Source organism: Microcaecilia unicolor, chromosome 5, assembly GCF_901765095.1.
Source record: "Microcaecilia unicolor chromosome 5, aMicUni1.1, whole genome shotgun sequence".
Taxonomy (NCBI): Eukaryota; Metazoa; Chordata; class Amphibia; order Gymnophiona; family Siphonopidae; genus Microcaecilia; species Microcaecilia unicolor.
Window position 1 is genome coordinate 235,837,903 of NC_044035.1, and position 27,725 is coordinate 235,865,627.

At 42.4% G+C, this 27,725-nt stretch overlaps 1 protein-coding gene across 1 annotated transcript in view; it reads right to left on the reverse strand.

The window, feature by feature from the left end:
- LOC115470603 (T-lymphocyte activation antigen CD80-like) overlaps positions 1–17,695 on the reverse strand; it is a 102,334-nt gene extending 84,639 nt beyond the window's left edge. The window contains exons 1-2 of the mRNA XM_030203899.1: positions 17,445–17,695; positions 17,207–17,292 (exon numbers count right to left, since the gene is read on the reverse strand). Of these exons, the coding sequence (XP_030059759.1) occupies positions 17,207–17,292; positions 17,445–17,461 (103 nt within the window). The 5' untranslated portion in view covers positions 17,462–17,695. The remainder of the gene's footprint in view (positions 1–17,206; positions 17,293–17,444) is intronic.
- Positions 17,696–27,725: the final 10,030 nt, after the last annotated feature.

Below are 27,725 nucleotides of genomic sequence, written 5' to 3' on the forward strand. Positions count from 1 at the left end.
TGGATTCCTCTTTCCCACATGCATACCCAGTATCAGTTCATTATTTAATTCGCATGCGAAATAAATAATGAACTGATACAGTATGAAAGAAGCTCTTTAGGTTGGACCCTCAGGAAAAATGGTGACAAAACTAGCAACACTGTGTCAGAGTATCAAAATACTTGTAGTAAATTTTAAATGGCGAGATGGAAAGATACCAAGTTTAATTACAAAAGTGCACCAAAGAGGCCCAATGTGTGCAAATGGAATGCGAAATGAAACATTGGAGCATAGTAAGAGTTTGCATAAACAAATTGTGCCGTGACAACTATGAATGCCTGAAAGGTATGTCCACTCACCAATAGGGTCCAAAAACCAAGTGAAATTCGAGTTAAAACCTCCCTTGCATAGGAAAAGACGTGCAGCGGTACCAGCTATTATTTAAAGTGGCATAAGGAGTGCAGGAAAAAACCATGCAGGCTCGTCAAAGAAAGCAAGCTGTTTGCTGCAAATACAAGATGAAATGTACATAGGAAGGTGCATGCTCGTCAGTTTCACGCTGTTGAATAAAGATGTAGAAAACTGTAGGAGGGTTGCTAAAAAAAGAGGGGCTAAAGATGCTGATAAAAAGTGCAGTCTAGTACATAAGTACATAAGTAATGCCATACTGGGAAAAGACCAAGGGTCCATCAAGCCCAGCATCCTGTCCACGACAGCGGCCAATCCAGGCCAAGGGCACCTGGCAAGCTTCCCAAACGTACAAACATTCTATATATGTTATTCCTGGAATTTTGGATTTTTCCAAGTCCGTTTAGTAGCGGTTTATGGACTTGTCCTTTAGGAAACCGTCCAACCCCTTTTTAAACTCTGCTAAGCTAACCGCCTTCACCACTTTCTCCGGCAACGAATTCCAGAGTTTAATTACACGTTGGGTGAAGAAAAATTTCTCCGATTTGTTTTAAATTTACTACACTGTAGTTTCATCGCATGCCCCCTCCCTAGTCCTAGTATTTTTGGAAAGCGTGAACAGACGCTTCACATCCACCTGTTCCACTCCACTCATTATTTTATATACCTCTATCATGTCTCCCCTCAGCCGTCTCTTCTCCAAGCTGTATAGCCCTAGCCTCCTTAGTCTTTCCTCATAGGGAAGTCGTCCCATCCCCGCTATCATTTTAGTCGCCCTTCGCTGCACCTTTTCCAATTCTACTATATCTTTCTTGAGATGCGGCGACCAGAATTGAACACAATACTCAAGGTGCGGTCGCACCATGGAGTGATACAACGGCATTATAACATCCTCACACCTGTTTTCCATACCTTTCCTAATAATACCCAACATTCTATTCGCTTTCTTAGCCGCAGCAGCACACTGAGCAGAAGGTTTCAGTGTGTTATCGACGACGACACCCAGATCCCTTTCTTGGTCCGTAACTCCTAACGTGGAACCTTGCATGACGTAGCTATAATTCGGGTTCTTTTTTCCCACATGCATCACCTTGCACTTGCTCACATTAAACATCATCTGCCATTTAGCTGCCCAGTCTCCCAGTCTCGTAAGGTCCTCTTGTAATTTTTCACAATCCTGTCGCGATTTAACGACTTTGAATAACTTTGTGTCATCAGCAAATTTAATTACCTCGCTAGTTACTCCCATCTCTAAATCATTTATAAATATATTAAAAAGCAGCGGTCCTAGCACGGACCCCTGAGGAACCCCACTAACTACCCTTCTCCATTGTGAATACTGCCCATTTAACCCCACTCTGTTTCCTATCCTTCAACCAGTTTTTAATCCACAATAGGACATTTCCTCCTATCCCATGACCCTCCAATTTCCTCTGTAGCCTTTCATGAGGTACCTTGTCAAACGCCTTTTGAAAATCCAGATACACAATATCAACCGACTCCCCTTTGTCCACATGTTTGTTCACTCCTTCAAAGAATTGAAGTAAATTGGTCAGGCAAGATTTCCCCACACAAAAGCCATGCTGACTTGGTCTCAGTAATCCATGTCCTCGGATGTGCTCTGTAATTTTGTTTTTAATAATAGCCTCTACCATTTTCCCCGGCACCGACGTCAGACTCACCGGTCTATAATTTCCCGGATCTCCCCTGGAGCCTTTTTTAAAAATGGGCGTTACATTGGCCACCCTCCAATCTTCCGGTACCATGCTCGATTTTAAGGATAAGTTGCATATTACTAGCAGTAGCTCCGCAAGCTCGTTTTTCAGTTCTATCAGTACTCTAGGATGAATACCATCCGGTCCAGGAGATTTGCTACTCTTCAGTTTGCCGAACTGCCCCATTACGTCCTCCAGGTTTACCGTGAAGTCAGTAAGTTTCTCCGACTCGTCTGCTTGAAATACCATTTCCGACAACGGTATCCCACCCAAATCTTCCTCGGTGAAGACCGAAGCAAAGAATTCATTCAGTCTCTCCGCTACGTCTTTGTCTTCCTTGATTGCCCCTTTTACCCCTCGGTCATCCAGCGGCCCAACCGATTCTTTTGCCGGCTTCCTGCTTTTAATATACCGAAAAAATTTTTACTATGTTTTTTTGCCTCTAATGCTATCTTTTTTTCATACTCCCTCTTGGCCTTCTTAATCTGCGCCTTGCATTTGCTTTGACACTCCTTATGCTGTTTCTTGTTATTTTCAGACGGTTCCTTCTTCCATTTTCTGAAGGCGTTTCTTTTAGCCCTAATAGCTTCCTTCACCTCACTTTTCAACTAGAAAAAAAGTGAGAGCTTTGCAAAGCAGTATGCCAACATGCAAATTGGTAAAAATAAGCTAAAATAAATATGAAACAGAACCGTGTTACTGGAGGTCTTGCTCCTGCAAACCTTGTTCATGAAAGCCTTGCTCCTGCAAACCCTGTTCCTGAAACCTTGCTCTTGAGTTCCTGCCTAGTCTTTTTCCTTTGTGTGTTGTCCCAGAAGCCTTGTCCCTGTGAATTTTGTCCTTGAAGCCTTGTTCCTACATAACCTTGTTCCTGAAGCCTTGTCCCTGTGAGTCTTGTCCCTGAAGCCTAGTTCCTGACTTATGCTCCTATAGCCAAACCCTGTTCCTGGCTCCACTCCTGCTCTGATAGCCAAACTCTATTCTTGCCTTGTCTTTAGTTTTGCTTCTGTTTGTTCCTGTTGCCTAGCTCCAGCCTTACCCTGTTTCTGCCTAGCTCCAGCCCTGCTTTGTCTGCTGTGTCTGGTGTCTTGTCATCTTTTCTCATGTCTGGATCCAGTTCTTGCCCTGCCTAGCCTTGCCTGAACCCAGTTCTGGCCTTGTTTGTGTATCTTGTTCCTATCTGGGTTCATTTCTTGCCCTGTTGTCTTCCACTCCTTGTCTTGTCTGGATCCAGCTTCTGTCTTGCCTGTTTGCTTTGTCTGGTTGTGCCTAGCCTTGCCTTGTCCCGATTCAGTTCTTGCCTTGCCTTTTCTGGACCCAGTTTTAACCTAGTTCCGTGTCTTGCCTTGTTCTGCCTGGGTTCTGGACCCGGTTTTAACCTGGTTCAGAGTCTTGCCTTGTTCTGCCTGGGTTCCAATTCTAGCCCTTTGCCTTGCTTTCACTGCCTTGTCTGGATCCGGTCCTTGTCTTGTTTGTCGTACCTTGTTACTTCAGTCCTACCTAGTTTAGCCTTGTCTTGTCCTGCCCAGTCCTGTCTTGGTTCTTGCTCTGACTCCTGCCCTGTGCCAGCCCAGGGGACTTGTCTGCCGCAGTCCTGACTATGGCCCAAAAGCTCACATTCCCTGAATTTGTGACACCATCGCTGCTCACTGAGCAGAAGATCTCAACATTTTCTCCACAATGACACCTAGATCTTTGTTATAGGAGGCAACTCCTAATGTGGAACCTAGCATCATGTACAGTAGGCATCATTTGAATTATTCTTCCCAATGAGCATCAACTTTGCCCTAGTTCACATTAACCTCCCTGTTTACTAACCCACTCAGCAATGCCGACACAGCACATTCAAAGTGAATAGGCTGTGTCGGCATTAGCGCATGGCAGCTGCTAGCATGGCTTAGTAAATGTGTGTGTGTGTGGGGGGGGGGGGGTAAATTTTATCTGCAATTTGAATGGCCACTTTTATAAGATCCTCATAAAATCTCTCACACTACGATATAGGTACTCAGATATAGTATACACAGACTAATGTTATGGATTCACCATGAAGTAATATTTACATGGTCATGTTATTGGTCTATAGTACAGTACTTGGATAGTAATGCTGCACATGAGGCACTATGGAATACATATGTTCATGATACTGTCTCTAGTCTGTCACACCATAGTCCTTTTTTTTCCCTGAAATACTACCCATTTTCATGGTAACATTGTGGTATTTATCCCTGTTCTAAAGCAAAATATTTGAGAAGGACCAGAGCAGGCAGAAAAAGTGTTTTCTTGAATCTCTTTATGTGTTCAGTAGTGCTGTCCAACTCACAATTCAAATCAATTTGTCGATTCATTTTTGGGTGAATTGATTCAAATCGATTTGTTAAAAAAAAAACAAAAACAATTAGATAGCTCAATTGCCCCCGCGTACCTTTTCAAACTGTTCTTTGCCGGCAGCGAGCATGAGCAGCCAGTGACACTGCTCACACTGGCCACACAGCCTTCCCAGTGATGCAATTTCTTGTTTCTGCAGAGGCGGGAATATGCCAGAGGGAAGGCTGTGGGGCCTGCAGGAGCAGTGTACTCGTTGGTTACTCCTGTTCGCTTCCGGAGAAGATCAACAGTTTTAAAAAGGTACAGAATTTTAGGATAAAGAAGGCGTTATAAAATCCAATTGATTATTCTTATGTATTCAGATATTTCATGAAATTTTCAGAATTGATACTCCAGTGGATAATAATACACTGATAAATAGTATCTATCCAGTCAGATCTAAAAGGCACTCAAGCTGTCTTTCAATTAGCCCATCGAGCTTACACAATCTTCAGTTATTCCAGGCTGGGGTAGAAATGGAGAAAGTGAAGTACTTTCATCCCTTTCCAGCCCACAATCTCTTTTTCTCCTATGTCCAGTACTATGGCTTTATATTGGCAGTTGTTCACTATACTCTTTCCTATATCACATGTTAAATTCACTTACTCCTCCCCATTTTTAACCTGTAACTTCCATTCTCTCTGCCTATTATTCTACATTCTCTCTTGCTACACGACCTCTCCTTCAGTTTCCTCCTCTTCACTCAAGCACTGTTATTTCAGCAAAGGAGTGCTCTGATAGCCTATTTACCAAACTAACTAAATACATTTTTATCAACTTTTGACAGTTTAGTGTCTTTTATTAAGTGAAAGGCAAATGAGCCAAGAATGACACTGTGTAAAATGCACAGTATTACAGTTTCAGATGCTTTGTGCCTTTGTCTTACACTAGGTTCACTACCCATCATTTAACAACTGAGGTGTTCCCTAAGTTGGTCCTGGAGTACCCCCTTGCAAGTCAGGCATACACTACATACTCTTTGTACATAATATCCTGAAACTAGTAAAAGTTAAAGTTAAACACAGCTGTGGTACCTGTAATTTGGCAGCACATTGAAAGACATCATAAAGCTAAGTTTTTGGATCTCCAAGGCAAGACACTTGTAAGAAGGCATCTATAGCTACAAAGCCTAAAGCATCAGTAGTCTTCTAAAGTCAGGGTTTCATCCTTTTTTCTACAAGTCACTCCTGCCAGGAGATTAAAAAAAAAATTGACACTGCCCTCATGTATTTTATTATTAAAGTCATGCAACCATTTAGCATTGTTAAGGCTGAAGGCTTTTTGGCCTATTCTCAGGCTCTCAACGGAGGTTATGACATGCCATCAAGTCAAACTTTTAGGTAGAATGATTGAATCTAAATATGATAAAGTGTCCATCTACATTTTGTCAACCAAAAAATACAAGGATCTTATGCATAATGTAGAAGTCATTTTGGGTGTTATTCTAAGGATTACTAAAGAATACCTGCAAAGACGATCACTTAAAAGTTTTGGTGATCTATTGAAGTAAGGCCACTGTGCTGTGCAACTCAAGCTAAGTAACATTTTTTTTTTCATTTTTTGGTTGTTAATAGTAGTTTGATTGAAAATTACAGTTTGGAAATTTTGATCTACTAGACAACCTTTTTTCAGGATGTTTTTCTGACTGATGATGACTTATTTGACCAAACACACAAAGGTAGCCACAGCCCCACCATTGTGGATTTAGGTCTTAATAAGGTCTTTTCCTCCTTATTTTTCAAGTATAGGGATTGAGCTTCCTGTATTTCCGTTGTGCTTACCATATTTTGGATTTAGAATTACATCTACGTTTTGTGTCAGTTCAAAATGTCTGAGCTAAGTAAGCATTACCACAGACCTCTGGACCAGCAGAACCTGGCAGCTTATATTAGAATCACAGCACATGGCATAGATTACTTTCAAGAATAAATGTTATGCTGGATACACAGTACATGCCAGAGAGACATACAGGTGACAATGTAGCAGATGCTATGGAAAGTGCAATGAAGAAATGGAAATTAGAAGGCAAAAAATTTGCAATTGTTACCGATAATACCATGTTAATAAAAAAAAAAGTTTATTTGAAAAGGAATCTGTACACTCGCAATTACTGCAGCTATGTGTGGAGGATGGGCTGCAGTCTCATCCAGCAATCCATGACATCGTTAATAAATTCTGTGATATCGTCAGCATTTTCCATCACAGTGTTATACTCACTGAAAGTCTGAAAAGAGCTCAAGAAACGTTGGGAATGGCAGTGAAAAAACTGGCTGCTAATGTGAAAACACGTCGGAACAGTACTTATGTTGGGATTTTCTGGATTTGAGCCACAGCACTGTAGGCAAGGAAGGAATGGAAGCTGGAACTTGGAACACTCTGGTGCACACATGTAAGATTTGTCTCTGATTCACTGGCAGTGTGTGCTGAGAGGCCTCCACATGCACGCGCCAGTAGGTCAGGTGACATCTGATTCTTGTGCCTGTGTCAGAGCTGAGGTCTGTGCACCAGCCTGGGAGCAAAGAGGATTAATAGTAACATAGTAAGTGACAGCAAATAGACCTGAACGGTCCATCCACTCTGCCAATATTCACACTCATGATCAATTCATCATTAAATCAACGAGTGTGATATTATATACTTGATTATGGTCTTTCTTTCGTGTTTCTGGAACAAAGACCACAGAAGTCTATCTGGCCCCATCCTTATGTTCCAACTGCTGGAGTTGCCATCGAAGCCCACTCCAGCCTATTCATGTTCTCATTTGTGGGACGCAGACCGTAAAAGTCTGTCCAGCACTGTCCTCATGTTCCAGCCACTGAAGTTGCTGTCTAAGCCCTTTCCAGCCCATCCTACACCAGATTGCCATGTATGAGACACAGAACATACAAGTCTGCCAGGTATCAGCTCTAATTCATCACAGCCAGAGTCACCATCTAAGTGTCACTTGACATATCCACACACATGCAGCCATTTAAGGTTAGCTTTTATATAACTTCCATTTTCTAATTAGGGATCCTCTGTGTTCATCCCACGCCTTTTTGAATTCCGTCATCATTTGTGACTCTACCACCTCCTTAATGGAAGACTTTCCACATTTATGCTGTTAAAGCAAGGAAGAAGAGGAGGAGGAGGAGGAGACAGCACTCAAATAAATTGGAATTCGGTAGATGAGAGGCTGGTGCAGGTGCAGCTTACACTTCCACGGGAAGCCCACAGAACTGGTTCCATCCCCACGGGAACCCCGCAGGAACTGCCTCCGTCCCCGCGGGAACCCCGCAGAACTGCTTCCATCCCCGCGGGAACCCCGCAGGAACTGCCTCCGTCCCCACGGGAATCCCGCGGGTTCCGCGGGATTCCCGCGGGGACGGAAGCCGTGCAGCTCTCTAGTTGGGATGAGCAGTTGGATTGCAGTAACCTATTGGTTTAGCTTTAAGCAGCAGCAACAATAAACCACAAAGAAAGCTGTGTCTGCAGAACATGACTATGATCTGACCACAAACTCGTTGATGGCTTGCAGGTCTTTGAACAAGCCACGACAACTGCATCTGGAGAACAGTTATGTTACAGTGTCTGTTGTTCATCCACCTGATTAGTTTGATTGATACAATATATGGTGAAGAATCAGGAGAGGCAGAAGACATTGACGTTGATGATGAAATTGAAACGGATTCTGTTACTGAGGATACAGAATCAGCAAATTTGAAAGTTATCGCTCACCTGAAAGAAGAGCTGAAGATGTTGAGGGCTTATATTGATATTTCGATTTCTTTAGAACCACAGGTAAATCATGTAGTCAAAAATGCTTCTTTTTAATGAAAAAAAAACCTCTACTATTTGGAATTTTTTTGACACTAATCACTATGAACAATTAGTTCACTCCTTGTTGCTATCAAGCTTGGACTACTGTAACTTGATTTATTTAGGATGCTCGAAGGGTTTGTTAAGGAGACTGCAAACGGTGCAGAATATGGTTGTTAGATTAATATTTGGTCTAAGTTCGATCATATCCTCCTTTTATATTTTAAAAATCACTGGCTACTAATTATTGCCAGATTATTATTTATACTGGCTTGTATTCTTTATAAAGTGTTGTGAGGGCACATTTCAAATTTCATGCTTGCGCACTTTTGTTTTGCTTCTTTAAATAGAGTCCAACGGCGTACTAGTGACAATTTTTTCACATTTCCTAATGTTAAAGGGAGAAAAAGGCTAGGTATTTTTGACAAGTTATTGGCAATTCAGGGAATGCGTCTTTGGAAAGATGTTGCAGTGTTGCGGGGTTGTTTTCCTTAGCTCAATCTTATGTGTTATTTTGAAAATGTTATCTATTTAGAAAATGTATTTATTTAGATAGCACAGTTTCCTAGAAGTTTGTTTTGGCTTCTTTGACTGGAATCTGCTTAGAACTGTTAGTGGGCTATAAATCCCAATGTAATGTAAAAGAAAGTTTACTGCATAGATTTCAATATATATTATTTGATAATTTATATAGATTAAGCAGTTTCGTGGATCCGAGATTCAAGTCAACCTATAGTGAAGTTATCAGATGTTATTGCAGTTGCAACTCAAGAGACCATAAAAATGCAAAACTACTGATGTACTGTTGCCAGCCTCAGTGGAGAATGAAATTTGAAATCACTCACACATTGTCAACTGTTGCAGATCTTGGAACACAGGATGTGGATAAACCTTGACAACACAAACACAGTTTCTGGGAATCAGTGGAAGAGACCAATGTTGCAGCTAAGAAAGCCAGACTTTGGCAGCGATATTCAAATCAGATGCAGTGCAGAACGTGCCTGCTATAAACAACATGAAGATCCATTAGAAACTGGCGGTGATGTTTTCAGTTTCTGGCAGCAAAGGCAAGGGAAATTGTGGCTGTTGAACCAGCTTGCACAGAAGTAAACTGTGTATGCCAGCGACTTCTGTGCCATTGGGAAGAATTTTTTCTACTACTGGACAAATTATAGCTGCAAAATACAGTTGTTTGAAGCCAGCCAAAGAGGACAAATTGATTTTTTTCAATAAAAACTGGAAGATGTAGGACCCAACCTAACTTTGCTTTTGACATTATGTAAGACTACATGCTCAAAATAAAAAGTTGTTCATATTACAGTTAGTCCTTGTTCAATTGGTGCTGACAAACTATATGGTGAAATTTGTTAATAAAACTATTGACTTCACATAAATATAACACATCTAATCTATTAATTTCCATAGTAGCCTTAAAGAACTGAATCAAATTGAAAAATCAATTCATATGAGCGATCGAATTGAAAACTTTTTGGCTGAATCGGAAGTAGAGAATGACATGGGGACGGGGAACTGCAGTAACCGTGGGGATGGGGACAAACTTTGTCCCCATGTCATTCTCTAATCAGAAGCACCTACTATTAATGAATATATAGCAAAGATGTAGCCATCTCTACCACACGTAACAATGTTACCTTCTCTATCACATAGAAACATGATGGCAGATAAGAACCAAATGGCCCATCCAGTCTGCCCATCCACAGCAAATCACTATCTCCTCCTTTCCCTTAGAGATCCCACATGCCTGTCCCATGCTTTCTTAAATTCAGACATAGTCCTCATTTCCACCGCCTCCACTGGGAGGTGATTCCATGCATTCACCACCCTTTCTGTGAAAAAGTATTTCCTCAGATTACTCCTAAGCCTATAAACCACTTAATTTCATTCTATGCCCTCATTCCAGAGTTTTCCTTCATTTGAAAGAGGCTCACCTCCTGTACATTAATGCCACAGAGGTATTTAAACATCTATCATATCCCCTCTCATATTGAAAAGTCTGTCCCCATACCCTTTAAGACAGAGATCACTGACCAGTTTTGTAGCCGCCCTCTGGACCGACTCCATCCTGTTTATATCTTTCTGTAGGTGCAGGCTCCAGAATTGCACACAGTATTCTAAATGGGGCCTCACCAGAGACTTATGCAAGGGCACTATCATCTCTTTTCTTCTGCTGGCCATTCCTTTCCGTATGCACCCGAGCATCCTTCTGCCTTTGACCATCACCTTTTCTACCTGTTTGGTCATCTTGAGATCATCTGACACAATCACCCCTAAGTCTTGCTCTTCTTTCATACACAGATATAACATCATGCTCTCTACCACACAGAACAGCAGTTCCACCTTCCCTTACCACATGTACAATAACAACAATGTAAGCTCCTATACCATGCTTTGGTGGGAATTTCCAACAGGGAAAGTCCCAGAACCTGAACTATCATTTCAATCTGAAGCTATCAATTCCTTGAAATTTTTGACCAGTTATTTTGGGGCAGGAAGAAATCACTCTAATATTCAAAACTAAGTCCTACTTTTGTTCTCTGAGTTACTTGTTTTTATTTCTCTAACTGTAGGCTTCAATAGATCAGTAAAACTTGTGGGAGTTCATTGGTTAAGAAGGTTGGGTGTCAACATTTGTCCCTATCCCAGTTTTAGATCAATGGCTGATAAACATACAATGGAGTGGAGGAGTGGCCTAGTGGTTAGAACACTGGTCTTGCAATCCAGAGATGGCCAGTTCAAATCTCACTGCTGCTCCTTGTGATCTTGGGCAAGTCACTTAACCCTCCATTGCCTCAGGTACAAACTTAGATTGTGAGCCCTCCTGGGACAGAGAAATATCCAGTGTACCTGAATGTAACTCACCTTGAGTTGCTACTGAAAAAGGTGTGAGCAAAATCTAAATAAATGGATGATGACAGGAAGATGTCTAATACTCCACAAAACAAATTCCCAGCCTTTGGGTTGTGTGGACCCCGTAGCACCCCTCTCCCAAAGTTCAGGGACCCCCAGTTCATCCCCACCATTCTTTCCAGCACCCTTCCATTCCTCTCCTTTCAGTGATAAGCCCGCATTGGGCTTACCGCCACTGTAAAAGAGCTCCTAAATCTTTTAAAATTACTTTGGAAGCTGAAGCACATTAGGCCCTTTTTTGTCAACTGATATTTTCAGATTACTTGTCCAATCTCTTCTTTTGACCCAGTTTGATTATTTATTTGTTGCATTTGTATCCCACATTTTCTCACCTATTTGCAGACTCAATGTGGCTTACAATAACACATCGTGGCAAGCGCCAAAGTAGATAAACGATTGGTTGCATACAAAAATTTTTTTTAAATAAAGTGTAGCATAATGGATATAAACAATTCAATAAATCGGAAACAGTCAGATTTTAATTCTGTCTATGCAGGGTGTACAGAATGTATCTTAAGGAAACTGCAAACTGCACAAAATACTGAGGCTAGACTTTTCATGCATGTACCACGCTTTGAGAGTGCTACTCCTTTGCACTGACTTCCCATTAGGGCCAGGATTGTATTCAAACTCTATGCTCTCATATTTCAGATTTTGTATGGTATTGCCCCCGACTATATTTTGCCCCTTGCAACTTTGCCTTCTCGCAATGCAATCTTTGGTGCAAGAGTCTACCTGCATCTTCATTTTCCTACCTGTAAGAAAGTAGTTTATAAATCTATATGTATTCAGCTACTTTTTCATACCAAGGTACTAAATGGTGGAATTCCTTGCCGAAAAATATAAGATCTCAACATGATTATTTGGTTTTTCGGAAGGTTTTGAAATCTTTCCTTTTCAAAAAATTTCTGTCAATTGATCCTGGTGCCTAATCTCCCCCTTATGCTTTATTATTGAATTCTTCATATATTTACAATTCTTTCCTTACTGTGTGTGAGTTTATGTATTGTGTTTCATATTACGTAATGACTTCTTTTTAGCTTGTTAGCCACATCGAACTCGAAATTGTTCGGGAAAATGTCATAAATAAATCAACTTGGAAAGGTGAGTAATAAATATCACATCCCTGTGATATTTCACCAGTGGCCTCTAAAATATATGCATGACTTCTCTTCCTTATGTCTCGTAGGAGCCCTCTTATTAAGCTGCATTAGGCGCTAATGCAGCTAAAAATAGAGTATCACTGAACACGCTCAGTTATCCTGCAGTAAGGCATACTCTACCGATCCAACTTAAATGCCTGATCTCTGCAACACAACCAAACTAAAGCACGTAATGGACATAACACAACTCCTCCATACTACGATTCCCTAATATGGCTGTACCACATGAACTTTTATCTTACCACAACATCACTTTGTATTTGTTCACACCAGAGTCTGCAAATGCCTCTCCAGTACTATGTAAGCCACATTGAGCCTACAAATAGGTGGGAAAATGTGGGATACAAATGTAACAAATAAATACACAAGAAGACACAACCCTATGTATGAGGACAAGAACAAAAGAATGGGCAATAGCCTTCCAATAAAGTCCAAGGGAAGACTCCAAAGGTGAAGCCAAATGATAAATGTTTATTGAAGCAACAACTGTAAACGGACCTGACAAGGAGCTATGTTTCAGTGTGGAACGCCCGCTTCAGGAGTCATACAATCTTATAAATTCCTTCTCTGACAGTTACTGCAAAGGGATCACATTGGAAATCAACAGATACTTCAGTAGAGAAATACTGTTTAAATGAGCACCCGATGGGCTCAATATTTGGAAAAACCTTTACCCCCCCCCCCCCCACCCCCCCAGATTCTATATATGATGCTTTCCCAGTTTACACATGTGACTTAATTGAATAACTAGCCAATTAGCACCGATAACTGACATCCTAACAAGCAATTAACACTAATTGGATTTAATTAGCGGTTACCTGCATAAATTTAGGTGCCAGATCCGTGCCTAAATTTTATGCACGAGTCCGAAAGGGGGCACTGAAATAGGCGTGTCGTGGGTGGATCGGGAGTGTTCCTAGAATTTACGCATGTAGTTACAGAACAAGAGGGGTATGCACCAGGATTTTCACCACATTTCAGTTGGTGCAAATGGGGTTTGAGCTGCAAGACATAAGAAGAGACTTGATGACCTGAAGCACAGCAGCCAACGTTTCAAAATGATTAGGGGGTGTTAAACCCAATAGAAATTACCCTTTCCTGGATAGGCATGGAGGAGTAGCCTAGTGGTTAGAGCACCGGTCTTGCAATCCAGAGGTGGTCGGTTCAAATCCTGCTGCTGCTCCTTGTGATCTTGGGCAAGTCACTTAACCCTCCATTGCCTCAGGTACAAACTTAGATTGTGAACCCTCCTGGGACAGAGAAATATCCAGTGTACCTGAATGTAATTCACCTTGAGCTACTACTGAAAAAGGTGTGAGCAAAATCTAAATAAATAATAAAAGAGTTTGCTTAATATTAGGGGCACTCAAGCACCCACAGATCTGGCTCCTATGATCTGAAGATGTATTCCTTGGAGAAATAGGAGTGATATGATACAGACAAATATTTGAAAGGTATCATTATACAAAAACCTTTTCTAGAGGTGGGAAGGTGATAGAACTAGAGGACATGAACTGAGATTGCGGGCGGGGTAGGCAACCAAGGAATAACATCAGGAAGTACTTTCACAGAGAGGGTGGTATTAGATACCATACCTGGAATGCCCTGCCACTGGAGGTAGTGGAGATGAAAATGGTAGCAGAATTCAAAAATGTGTGGGATAAACACAAAGGAATCCTGTATGGAAAGAGAATGGAACCAAACAAACTTAGCGGTGCTTACATGGCAACTCCAGTAATTGGGAAACAAAGGCAGTGCCGGGCAGACTTCTACGGCTTGTGCCCTGATCATGGCTGGGCAGATCTGGATGGGTTGGAGTGGGGCTTTGATAATAACTTCAATAGTTGGGGAATAAAGCCAGTACCTGGCAGACTTGTATGGTCTGTGCCCTGAAAATGGCAAGGACAAATCAAGATCAAGTATGTATATATAGTATCACATCATACCTTATGCCAGAGATTCCCAAACCTGGTCCTGGAGGCACCCCAGCCAGCCAGGTTTTTAGGATATCCACAAATAAAACTAAACAGCTTTATTAATACATTTAGGCAATTATACATTAAAATCTACCTGAGCCATAACTCTCCAGTAAGGTTAGCAGCACTGTTAAATCCATGATTTAGTATTGTTATACAATAAATATTCATGAACTAGATTTGCATGCAGTGGAGGCAGAGCATGAAAATCTCTTATGAATATTCATTGTGGATATCCTGAAAACTTGACTGGCTGGGGTGCCTCCAGGACCAGGTTTGGAAACCTCTGCCTTATGCTATGAGTTTATCTCATTGGGCAGACTGGATGGGCTATACAGGTCTTTATCTGCCGTCATCCACTATGTTACCATGGAGTTCATTTTCAAAAGAGAAAAACGTCTAAAAAGTGTCATAAATCTGCATTTGAACGTTTTTCCTCACAAAAACATCCAAATTGGTATTTTGAAAACCAAATTTTTAGATGTTTTTCTATGAAGTCCGTCAGAAGTGCATTCAAATTACAAGGGGCGTGTTAAGGGTGGGATCTGGGCATTCCTAGCATGGACATTTTTCAGCCATAATGGAAGAAAGCAAAACTGTCCAGGACTGAAACTAACATGTTTTGAGCTAGACCGTTTTTACAACGAATAAGGCACAAAAAGGTGGCCTAAATGACCAGATGACCACTGGATGGAATGAGGGGTGACCTCTCTTTTCTCCCCCAGTGGTCACTAACCCCTTCCCACCCACCCCCCACCCCAAAATGTGATTTAAAACATTGCTTGCCAGCCTCAGATGTTATACTCAGGTCCATCAGAACAGCATGCAGGTCCCTGGAGTAGTCTAGTGTTGGGTGCAGTGCACTGCAGACAGGTGGACCCAGGCTTCTACCTCCCCCTACCTGTTACACTTGTGGAGGAAAATGTGAGCCCTCCAAAACTCACCAGAAACCCACTGTACCCACATATAAGTGCCCCCTTCACTAGTAAGGGCTATGGTAGTTGTGTACATTTGGGGGTAGTGGGTTTTGTGGGGGCTCAGCAGACAAGATAAAGGAGCAATGGTGAGATGTGTACCTGGGAGCATTTTATGAATTCCACAGCAGTACCCCCTAGGGTGCCCTGTTTCCTTCCTGGGATGCCTGGGGGGACCAGTCTACTAAAAATGCTGGCTCCTCCTACATTGCAATGGTTTGATTTTGTGTATTTTGCACTTTGACTTTTTTTCAAAAATGGATCAAAAAACAAGCATCCAAATCACAAAACCTTGTTCAAAACTATTTTCGAAAAAAATAAAAAACAAAAGATAAACTTTCTTTTTTGGAAAAAAATGACCTTGTTTCCTATTCAAATTGAAAATTACTGTCTTTCCTGTTCAGAAAATACCCCTCCATGTAAATTAATTGACTGAGGAAATTAGATTTTGGATGTGTAAGTAGTCATTAAAGAGAGATAAGGTGACTAAAAGATGGTTCAAATGTATTTGATATACTACATTATATACTGCATATAATATATCTACATGCTTTACATTAAAAATATTAATAATGGGTTTGAGATGAGAGGGATGAAAAGACAAAAGGAAAACTTACAAATACAATAATATAGCCAAAACTAAAAATGAATATAAATGTAACTGACTCTAGCAAAGCGATGGTCAATTCTTTTGTGATACAGAACATAAGATGTGTCATACTCTGTGCCTTGAGCCCAACATCTTTTCTCTGGCAGTGACAACACCAGGTCACATCACCGGGTAATATGTATGTACCAGAAGAGGTCCTGGTATAAAACTGGTTACTATCTCCTGAAGAGACAGGACTTGGTTAAAGGAAATAAAGCGATGGAAGGGTGCCATTCTGGAAATTAATGAATTGAGAGGAAAAGAAAAGTAAATAGGAGGTCAGTGCCCTGATCGTGGCTGAATAGATTTGGCAACAGAAAATGGCAAGATCAGGTATACATACGAAGTATCACATACCATACACAATGAGGAGTAGCCTAGTGGTTAGTGCAGTGGACTTTGATCCTGGGGAACTGAGTTCAATTCCCACTGCAGCTCCTTGTGACTCTGGGCAAGTCACTTAACCCTCCATTGCCCCTGGTACAAAATAAATACCTGAATATATGTAAACCACTTTGAATGTAGTTGCAAAAAAAAAAAAAAAAACACACACACACCCCTCAGAAAGGCAGTATATTAAGTCCCATTTCCCTTTATCTTGCTGGGCAGACTGGATCAACCATACAGGTTTTTATCTGCCATCATTTACTATGTTACTAGAAGACATTGGGAGGTTTAATACCAAAGACATGCTTAATAATCGAGTCCACATGAGAAATACAAATGAGATGTTACAGCAAAGGAAAGAGCACTGGAATTCAAAAAGGTTATAGCCCAGAGCTCTAACAGGTAGGTAGCCTGTCAGTCTGGCACAACAGTGAGAAACAGAAGAAACCGGAGTCTGATATAGAGCTGTTACACTAGCAGTCTCTATCCACAATCAGTTTCTCTGCTTAATAAACCATTAAAAAAAAGTTTGAAAGTTCAGTGCACAATAACAATATTTCCACTAAGTAGGTCTAACATAACATAGTAGATGACGGCAGATAAAGACTTGTACGATCCATCCAGTCTGCCCAACAAGATAAACTCGTATAATTCAAGTCCGGAATTCAATTTGACAAAAGCAAATATAACAATATTCATGTTAATTAACTTCCAGAATACAGTTACTATTGTTCTGCTTTGCCAAGGATGGTAGTAAAAAACAAGAAGCACAAATATGTATTTTAAACACTGCATATACCAGCAACAAAGAGACAGCTCTCCAGAGGAAAGATAAAGTAAAAGCATATCTTTAAAAAAATCTTACCTGGGACAAAGCAATTCCGCCAGACTATGATGGCTAACATCCAGCCCAAAATCCGCAAAGCCTGTCTCAGCTGCCTTCTGCCTCCCCTAGGATTGGGAGATCAAAGTTAGACATTAAAGATAAGAGGATCAGATAAGAGGCAGGCAGGCAGACACCAAGACACAGAGAAACGGGCACCCAGCTAAGGAGACAGCTCTCATACTAAAAGTACAATTGTAAAATGCGAACTTCCTCTTACAAGAACTGCATTTCCATTCCGGTGGCAAGCTCTCTAGCATGTGGTCATCGGCTCTGCCAGCAGCGCTCCAGCTTCTGCTCTTAAGATAGCTTCAGTCCACATACTAACAGCTCGAAGCTCTCTTTCAACTCGGCTTTCTGTGAATGAGGCATAAGATCAACAGCTACTTCCCGTTTTCGGGACTCTCACGTCACTTTCGTACAATTGCAGCCACCCACACTAATTAAAGGAGTCGTATCTATCGTGTTAATAAAACCAAATGAGAAAAAAAAATCCAATCAAAAAATCAGATAGAGAAAAAAAGCACCTGTGCTTTTTTCCTCTCTGTCTTGTCATTGGAGTTCTTTTCCCCTGTGTTTGTCTTTTTCACGCGACGTTGTAAATGTTTAACGCTCCTGCAAAATTGCAGTACGTGAATAGCCATAAACTAATTAGAGACGAGCCCTTCCCCCACTTAACCATTGGTTGGGCTCCTTACCTGAGACCAGGGATCAGGCTTCCTGTAAAGGATCCAGAAGGAAGGGGGTTTCGGAAAGGGGTGGGCTTGTGCCAGTGGGTAGCTAGACCTGACATTTTGGGTGGACACTATGTATATACCTATAGGTAGTGTTTCTGGGGATTCTATAAAATGTATATATTTTATTATTTATTAGGATTTATTTACCACCTTTTTGAAGGAATTCATTCAAGGCAGTGTACAATAAGAATAAATCAAACATGAGCAATAGACAATTACAGCAGTAAAAATATTCAAATAACAATACAAAGTATGGCATAGTATACTACTTACAATTTCAACACAATACATAATAGAACATTTTAAATGACAGTGAAGGGTATAAGCAAAGATGGAACACATAGATAAGTAAGTGACTAAGAGGAGATGGAAAGTAAAAGAAAGTTGCACATGAGGTCAGAAGATGGTTAAATATTATTTCAGCTAGGGTAGGAGTGGCTAAACATGTCCTGCTGCAGTATGTGCAGCCTGTGTCACTCCTTGTGTGTGTGTGAGTGAGACTAACTAAAATAATACCTTAGAATGCTCTGGATGATGGATTTCTAATAAGTCTCCCCAACATCAACATAAACCACATAAACATAAACCATCCCTGTAGCCCAGCATCAGCCCTTCCTTTCCGTTCTCTTCCCTTACCTCCCCCCATCCCCGTAGCCTGGCATCAGCCCTTCCTTTTCTTTCCCATCCCTTCCCTACCCACCCATCCATCCCTGTACCTCTACCCTACCCTGCCCCACCCCTCCCTGTAGCCTAGCATCAGCCCTGTCCTACCCCCTACCCATCTTCCCATGGTCTGGCATCTCCTCTGCTCTTCCCAATCTTCTCCCCCCCCCCCCCCCCCCCCCCGACCCTAAAGCACACCAGCATTAAATATAAAACCTTTTGTTTTTTTAATGTCCTGGGCACTGCAAAGCCCACCCCCAACCAGAAACCTGCCTACATTAAATATAAAACTTAAAAAAAAAATTTAACCTGGGCACTGCAGAGACCATCCCCACCTAAAAACCCACCAACATGAAATACACAACTACTGAGCCCATCCCCGCCCAGACCCCACCAACATTAAATGCAAAACATTTTTTAAATTATTTTAACGCTGGGCACCACCAACATTAAATATAATAATAAACCTTTTTACCTCCACCCAGTAGCCCACCAACATTACACATAATTAAAACCTTTGTTATTTTACCTGGGCTTGAGTATGCACAGACTGTGCTGGCTCCTGTGTCTGTTTGTGGGGAGGTGGGGGAAGTGCTGAGGCCTGAGGTTATAGACTGAAGACTGATCACTGAGGGCCCAATAACTATTCTCCAGCTGAGTCCAGGCAGCAGGGAGTCTGGTTTCAAGCTCAGTGCTGGCACACAGACATAGTGGAGGAGACCACTAGTGCTGCTTTGTAAAAAAAAAAAAAATGGGTTAATTATTAAGGAACTTATTATAAAAACAGAATACATGTGGAGTGAGTGTTTGCCCCAGAAGGTACACAAAGAGAAAAGTTAAAAACAAATAAATTAAGGGGTTTTGGTGGACAGGGGAACAGATGTTTAAGGTCCTCATGACTGACTCACATGAAAATTCCAAACTAACTTAAGTAGAGGAGTGTGGTAGCCGTGTTAGTCCACTCTTAAGGTTATCAATAGAAGTCAAACAAAATAAAACATGGAAAAGAAAATAAGATGATACTTTTTTTATTGGACATAACTTAATACATTTCTTGATTAGCTTTCGAAGGTTGCCCTTCTTCGTCAGATCGGAAATAAGCAAATGTGCTAGCTAAATTACTTTTCCCCAAAACCAAAATGATCAAAAGTCTCTTAGAACACAACTTCTCAAACAATCCTCCTCAAATGTTAGGGATACACCAAGGTTTGGTCCCTCACATTCAGGCTGGATGTCCTAGAGCAGAGATGTCAACCCTTTTCATCTCAGGGCACACATGGCGCTAAAATTGTCAAGGCACACCCCTACATATAGTCCAGCATTTTACCTTCTTCCCCCTCCCCCTCCCACCCTCATACATCATCCAGCATTTTACCCCCCCCCCCCCCCCCCCCACTGCACCTCCATATATGGTCCATCATTTAACCTTCTTCCCCTTCTACTCAGTCCAGTATTTTACCTTCTTCCCATCACAAAGTCCAGCATTTACCTTCTCTTTCCCCCACCCTCACAATTAGTCCAGCGTCCCCCCCCCCCCCACTCTCATAAATAGTCGAGCATTTACCTTCTCTTCCCCCCACAACCACAAAAATAGTTTAGCATCTCTCCTTCTTGTCCCCTCTGGCAACCAAGCATCTCCCCTTGTCTCTATTAATCCCTCCCCCCCCCCCCCCCCCCCCCCCCCCACTGTGTTCCTTTTAAAAGTTTTCTTGTCTCTAGCAATTGACAGCAGCGAGCAGTGACTTCATAACAGCATGCTCGTGCCAACCACAGAACCTTCTCTCTGATGCTTCCCACTTTTGTGGAAACCTGAAGTTACGTCAGAGAGAACGGCTCTAGAGTTGGAGAAAGCAGGCTGAATGAATCGCTGCTTCTTGCCACCGACTGCTAGAGACAGAAAAACAGTCCATTCTGTCATAAATTAAGCTGGCCCAACTCCCACGGCACACCTGGGGAGCAGCTGCAGCACACCAATGTGCAACACACTGGTTGAAAATTGCAGTCCTACAGGCTGCCTCTTCAGATCTCCTCCCTTTGCCAGGGAAAGAGGCAGTTCCCTTCTGCTCCCTTGCATCCTCAAACGCCAAAGAAAACCTCTCCAGTCCCAAACTTCAGAGCCTTAAAGGGTTCCCTCTAGAAGTTAGTCAGAGTAGAGAACATCCACAGCAAGGATTGACATAACAGGTTCAGCTCCTATTACATTACATCAGTCTGGTCACTCCAGAAGTTTCCGAATTTTATGCTTATTTATTTGTAGCGGGTTACAAATAAAAACATCGAAAGGAACTCCAACAAACAAGAGGACAGAGAGCAGTAAGCAAAAACAATGCGCCCCCCCCCCCCCAAACAAAAGCTTTCTGAGTCATGTGTCTGCAGGTTAAGCACAATTGATTAAAATTAACATCCTGGAAATGCTAATGTGAACAAATAGGTTTTCGATCATTGTGGGAGGATTCAGCCCTACCACAACAGGGTAGCTGATTCCAAAGAAAAGGTGCCAGAAATAAAATGTGATTTGTCTAGTAAGTTCAAAACAGGTGCAGGAAGAAGCTGTCAAAATTAAATGGTAGTCATGCAGGGAGCACAGTTTCTGAGCAGGCGTATGAAAGATGACTCCTTTCTACTAAGATGCGTTAATGCCATGGATTTAGTATCAGTGGCATAGCTATGTGGGGCCATGGGGGCCTACCCCCCCCCCCCCCCAATTTACTCTGGCCCCTTGATTTGACTGGTGGGGATCCACAACTCCCGCCAGCTGACATCTTTGTCCAGCGAAGGTCTCCAGTGCCGCCACATTGCCTGCCCTGCTCTCTCTTCCCCTCACGTCTGGCATGCTCCTTTTAGTATTTGCGGCGGCAGTGCTTCAGCTGGCGGGATTTGGGGACCCCCGCCAGCCGAGATATGTACAGCGGCAGCAATGGGTGTGGAGCAGCAGGGTGGCGAGGCGGTAGAGGTGGTCAGCGAGGTGGTGGAGGGGAGCGGCGGAGGGGGGAGCAGAACAAAATGTACCCCCGCCACCTTGGGCTCTGGCCCCCTTCCACCTCGAGGTCTGGCTAGGCCCCTGTTTAGCACGCACTAAATGCCAAGAAGCCCATTTTATTCTCATGGGCTTCTTAGCATTTAGCACACCCTAATCATTAGTGCACACTATTTATTTATTATTTATTTATTAATGACATTTATACCCCACATTAGCCCGAAATAGACTCAAGTTCAATGTGGCTTACAAACAATAAAGTGAATAAAACATAATAATGTACAGAATATTACACAAATTACAATAAGAAGAAGTAACTAACTTGTTAGTCTCACTCACACACAAAAGGATTGACTCGGGCTGCATATGCTGCAGCAGGACATGTTTATCCACTCCTACCCTAGCTGAGATAATATTTAACCATCTCTCTGACCTCAGGTGCAACTTTCTTCAAACCAGTCACCTTACTTTCTAACTCTTCCTACTTTCTTACTCATCTATATGTTACAACTTTGCCTTACCCCTCACTACCAATTGTAATGTTCTAGTACATATTGTGTTGACATTGCTAGTGTACCATGCCATACTTTGTATTGTTGTTCGAATATTTTTACTGCTCTAATTGCCTCCTGCTCATGTTCGATCTATTCTTACTGTACACCGCCTTGAGTGAATTCCTTCAAAAAGGCGGTAAATAAATCCTAATAAATAAATAAGTTCAAGAAGCAAATTAATACATGTGCAGGAAGTAACCAGGGATTTAGACTATCACAACATGGACCGCGGGGAGGGGGAATGAAGGGGAGAGGGAGAAATGCAGACACCTGGACTGGCCTATGTGCTGCCATTTTTTTATTTGAGGAGATAGAGCTTGGGGCTAGGGAGGCTTAACATTTACATGGCTGGTAAAATTTAATATGTCCATTTCTGCAAAAGCGTGCTAGTTGTTGTGCTAGTATATGTTAATTTATTTTATTGAATAGATCGCCAGAGATTGGGTTTGGTGGAGTGATTCTGTCTTGGTATGGATTGTGTTTGAAGGGCAGCAACCAATGTTTATGCTTCAAGTCAGGTATTTCTCAACCTGAGCCTTTGCTGTTTGGAGTCCTCTGATGTGTTCCTTTGCCACCATTACTTTTTAATATTTATATAAGCCCAATTGTGAAATGTGATAACCATATTTGAAGTTCATAAGCTTTGATTTGCTGATATATATATCTTCAAACAATCAATTCACTTCTACCTGTTCTACACCACTCAGGATTTTATAGACCTCAATCATATCCCCCTCAGCTGTCTCTTTTCCAAGATGAAAAGCCCTAACCTCTTTAGCCTTTCCTCATATGGGAGGTGTTCCATCCCCTTTATCATTTTGGTCGCTCTTGGAACCTTTTCTAATTCTGCTACATTTTTTGAGATAGTGCAACCAGAATTGAATACAATATTCAAGGTCAGGTCGCACCATGGAGCAATTCAGAGGCATTATAGTATTCTTGGTCTTATTTTGCATCCCTTTCCTAATAATTTTATAAAATTATTTACGGTGAGGCACCTGGATAAATGACAGACCTCATTGACCTGCCAACCAGAAACACCACAAAGTCTGCACGATCATACCTAAACCTCCACTACCCAAACAACAAAGGCCTCAAATACAAATCCACTTATGCATCCTGCTTTTCCCACTTAAGCACACAACTATGGAACGCACTACCAAAAATAGTAAAAACTATGCCAGACCACCTTAAATTCTGGAAAGCACTGAAAGCAAACCTGTTCAAAAGAGCATACCCCACCGACCCAACATAAAATACATGTCCACCTGCGACACGATGTAACCAAAGAACGTAATGGACATTATCTGACTCCTCCCTTCCTCCCTCCCTAAATTACCCCCAATTGTACCTACCTTACATGTACCTTATCTACCACAATATCACCTTGTATTCATTCACACCATATATTTGTTCAGACCGGAATCGGCTAACGCCGTTAACGGTAATATGTAAGCCACCTTGAGCCTGCAAAAAGGTGGGAAAATGTGGGATACAAATGCAACAAATAAAATATAGTGGCAACTAACTACTGGATTCTATATAGCGCACCTAGAGATCTACACCGAAGTCCAGGCATGTTCTGTAACTATGCAGATAACTTAATTCGGTTAACAAGCTAATCAGCATTTTAACAACACATTATTATTTATTATTATTATTATTATTTATTTAAATTTTGCTCACACCTTTTTCACTAGTAGCTCAAGCTAAGTTACATTCAGGTACACTGGGTATTAACAAGCAATAATGAGCACTAATTGGCAATAATTAGAATTTGCACACACAACTCGCTAAGCGCATTCTATAATGAACTGTGCCTAACTTCTCCTGCATGCAGTTCAAAATGGGCGTGGCTATGGGTGTTTCATGGGCGTTCCCAAATTTACGCACTTAGTTACAAAATATGGCCCAGTGCGTGTAAATCTATGCACAGGGATTTACGCCACGTTTTCATTGGTGTAAATGGAGGCGCATAGTTTTAAGCACTGGGATACCAACTAAGCATAGTCTATATACCACACGTAAATCTAGGCACGGCTTATAGACTATGCTTAGTCGGAAATGTTAACTGCGCATATTTTTTAGGCACCATGTATAGAATCTGGCCCTAAATCCATTAGCGCACCTTAGTTAAAGGACTCTATAAGAAGGATTATACTGTAAAATAACTTTATTAAGGTTCTGCATGAGTTATAGAGGCTTCAGTACTAGGCCATGTGAAATCAGATCTAGTGATTGGCATATTCTGTTGCTGTGAGTGAAGCTCTTTCACTAGAAAATGAATAGACATGCAGCACTGTGCTCTGGTGTAAGGAATGGTCTCTTAGCAGGGGAGATCTGTCGGGATCCAGGGCTATGTTCAGAGAATTATAGTGGGTCCTCATCACTTCTACCCATGTTGACATCAGTACTTTCTCTTGCCACCCACCCCAACAAACACACTCATGGCATCACCACGTTCCTTTACTCATCCTGCAAAAGGAATTGGGTGAGCAGTTTTTACCTGCTGCAGCCTCTTCCTCTGCTGGCATCCTTCTGAAGTCACTCAGAACTGTGTGAGGGCCATAATCTTGCAAGTACAGTTCCAATTTCAGAAAGAAGCTAGCAGAGGAGATGGTGGCAGCTGCACTGCTCACTGTCTCCCCCTACTGAGGGGAGAGGGAGAAAAAGCAAGACTGCTTTTGAAAGTGGCAGCAAATGTGTTTGAGCTAGGGGGTGGAGGACAGGTAGAGAAGTAAAGTTTCTAGATGCCATTTCATGGAGCAGTTGATCCAGGAGATGGCTAGAGGGGAACATTCTTCTGGTGTAAAGAATAATATTGGTGGGGCTACCAGGCAACTGTGATCATAAAGCAGTCAAATGTATCAACACAAGAAGGAAGACACACACACACACATATACATGTAACCCTACTGCTTTAGCACTTTCATTTAAAAAGGGCAACTATGATAAATGAAGCAAAAAGTAGTTGCCAGGGGCAAAGGTTTGCATGAGGCATGAATGTTGCTTTTAAAAGACCATATTGGAAGCCTAGATAAAATATATTCCATGTATTAAAAAAGATTTTTTTAAAAGTCCAAACAACAACCAGCATGGTTTAATAGTGAGGTGGAAGAGGTAGTGAAAGCCCAAAGGGCATCTTTCAGAGAATGGAAAGCAGACCCTAATGAAGAAAGTAGGGATGAACACAAGCAGCAGTGACAACTTGTATATAAAATGGTAATAAGGCAGGCCAAGACAGACTTTGAAAACAGCTTGCTGTAGAGTCAAGAGCTAATGCTAAAATCTTTTTCAAGTATATCTGAAATAATAATAATAAAAAAAGAAGGTCCATGAGGGAGCCAGTTGGACTTATGGAAAACCATGGGGTAACATGAGAGTTCAGGGAGGATTAGATAATATCAGAAAAACTAAACTATTTCTTTGCCTTGGTCTTTACTGAGGAGGATGTTGGGGTCATAACCATATCAGAAACTTTCTTTTATAGTAATGATTTAAAGCACCTAAACCACATCACTGCAAGTCTAGAAGATGTAATAGTTCAAAGTGAGAAACTCAAGAGCAATAAATTGCCAGTACTGGATGGTATTCACCTCAAGTTGTGGAAAAGTTCAAATACGAAATTGCTAAACTGTAATAATAATGTTAATAATCTGTAACCTATCATTCAATATATGAGGACTGGTGGATTCCAATGTAATGCTGGTTTTTGAAAAGGGTTCCAAGGTTGATTTGAGGCACTATAGATTGGTAAACCTGAAGAGGATGCTGGGTAAAATGTTTGACGCTATTGTAAGAAAACCAAATGGGTCAATGTTCAGTCAGCAGCAGTCAGAGTATCTTTATCTCTTGACTGCCACCAGCTAAAATAGACCAGGATATTCAGTTGTGAGCCCCTATCCGGGCAGTGCCCAAAACTTATGAAGGAACAGCCAATATTCAGTGCTTGTCAGCCATTGACTTACCTACTCGCCAGTCCAAACCCAGCTTTCCAGCTCTATCTATCTGCTTAACACCTCAGTCACCTCAGTCACTACATAGTCACCTGTTACATCTCAGCCACTACTTATGGCCCCTGTCCACGTTCTCTTCCTTGCCCTGTCTCTTCCTAATCTTCTTTCCCCCCACTCCCACTGTCTACCACTAGAACTCGCTGCCCTCCCGCCCTGCCCGCCACGCCAATACCCTATTCACCCTCATCCCCCACCACCTCACCATCCCTCTTGACCCCTCCTCCTTCCTAGCTCTTAACCTTCAACACTTCCTTCCTGCCATTAACCCATCCCCATTCCTCCTAAGTTCACCCCATCTTCGTCGCCTTCACCACCCGACCTCCCCCACCCTCCTCCGCATTCTCTTGCTCCTCCTCCTGCTATCCGCGGGAGACATTAACCCTAATCCAGGTCCCCCTCACCTGTCCCCGTCCTATCCATGCGAATGATTCCGGGATGTCTCCAATCTTGTCTCTATTCCCCTCCTCCCCCCCTCTTCCCTCCCCTTCTCATGCGCCTTGTGGAATGCCCACGCAGTCTGCAACAAACTGCCCTTCACCCACGATCTCTTCATCTCTCGCTCCCTTCAACTGCTCGCCCTAACCGAAACCTGGATCTCCCCGGAAGACTCGGCCTCAGTTGCGGCCCTCTGCCATGGAGGTTATCTCTTCTCCCACACTCCCCGCCCAGTTGGTCGCGGTGGAGGTGTTGGGCTACTACTCTCGCCCTCCTGTAGTTTCCAACCCCTCCCCCTACCGCAGTCTCACTGCTTCTCATCCTTTGAAGCCCACTCCATCTGGCTATTCTACCCGCTGCCACTCAGAGTCGCAGTCATCTACCGCCCCCCTGATAAATCCTTCTCTTCCTTCCTCACCGACTTTGATGCTTGGCTTTCCGTCTTTCTTGAACCCTCATCTCCGTCCCTCATTCTCGGAGACTTTAACATACACGCTGATGACCCATCCGACCCTGACACTTCTAAGTTCCTCACCCTAACATCCTCCTTCAACCTCCAGCTGTGCTCCACCACCCCTACTCACCGTGACGGCCATTGTCTTGACCTCATCCTCTCCTCCTCCGGCTCACCCTCCAATTTCCACGCTTCTGCTTTACCTCTCTCCGATCATCACCACATTTACACTTCTTCACCCCCCCCCTCCCCCGTCCAACTGTAACCACCACCTCCAGGAATCTCCAGGCTATTGACCCCCCCACTTTATCCTCTAGTATCCCTAATCTCCTCCCTTCCATCATGTCCTCTGAGACTGTAGACAAAGCGGTCTCCGCTTACAATGCCGCTCTCTCCTCTGCTTTGGACACCCTCGCCCCATCCACCTCCCGTCCCACAAAGCGTACTAATCCCCAGCCTTGGCTGACCCCTTGCATCCATTACCTTCGCTCCTGCACCCGATCCACTGAACGCCTCTGGAGGAAATCTCGTACCCATTCAGACTTCCTTCACTACAAATTCATGCTATCCTCCTTCCATTCCTCCCTATTCCTTGCAAAACAGGACTATTACACCCAATTGACCAATTCTCTCAGTTCCAACCCTCGTCGTCTCTTCACCACCCT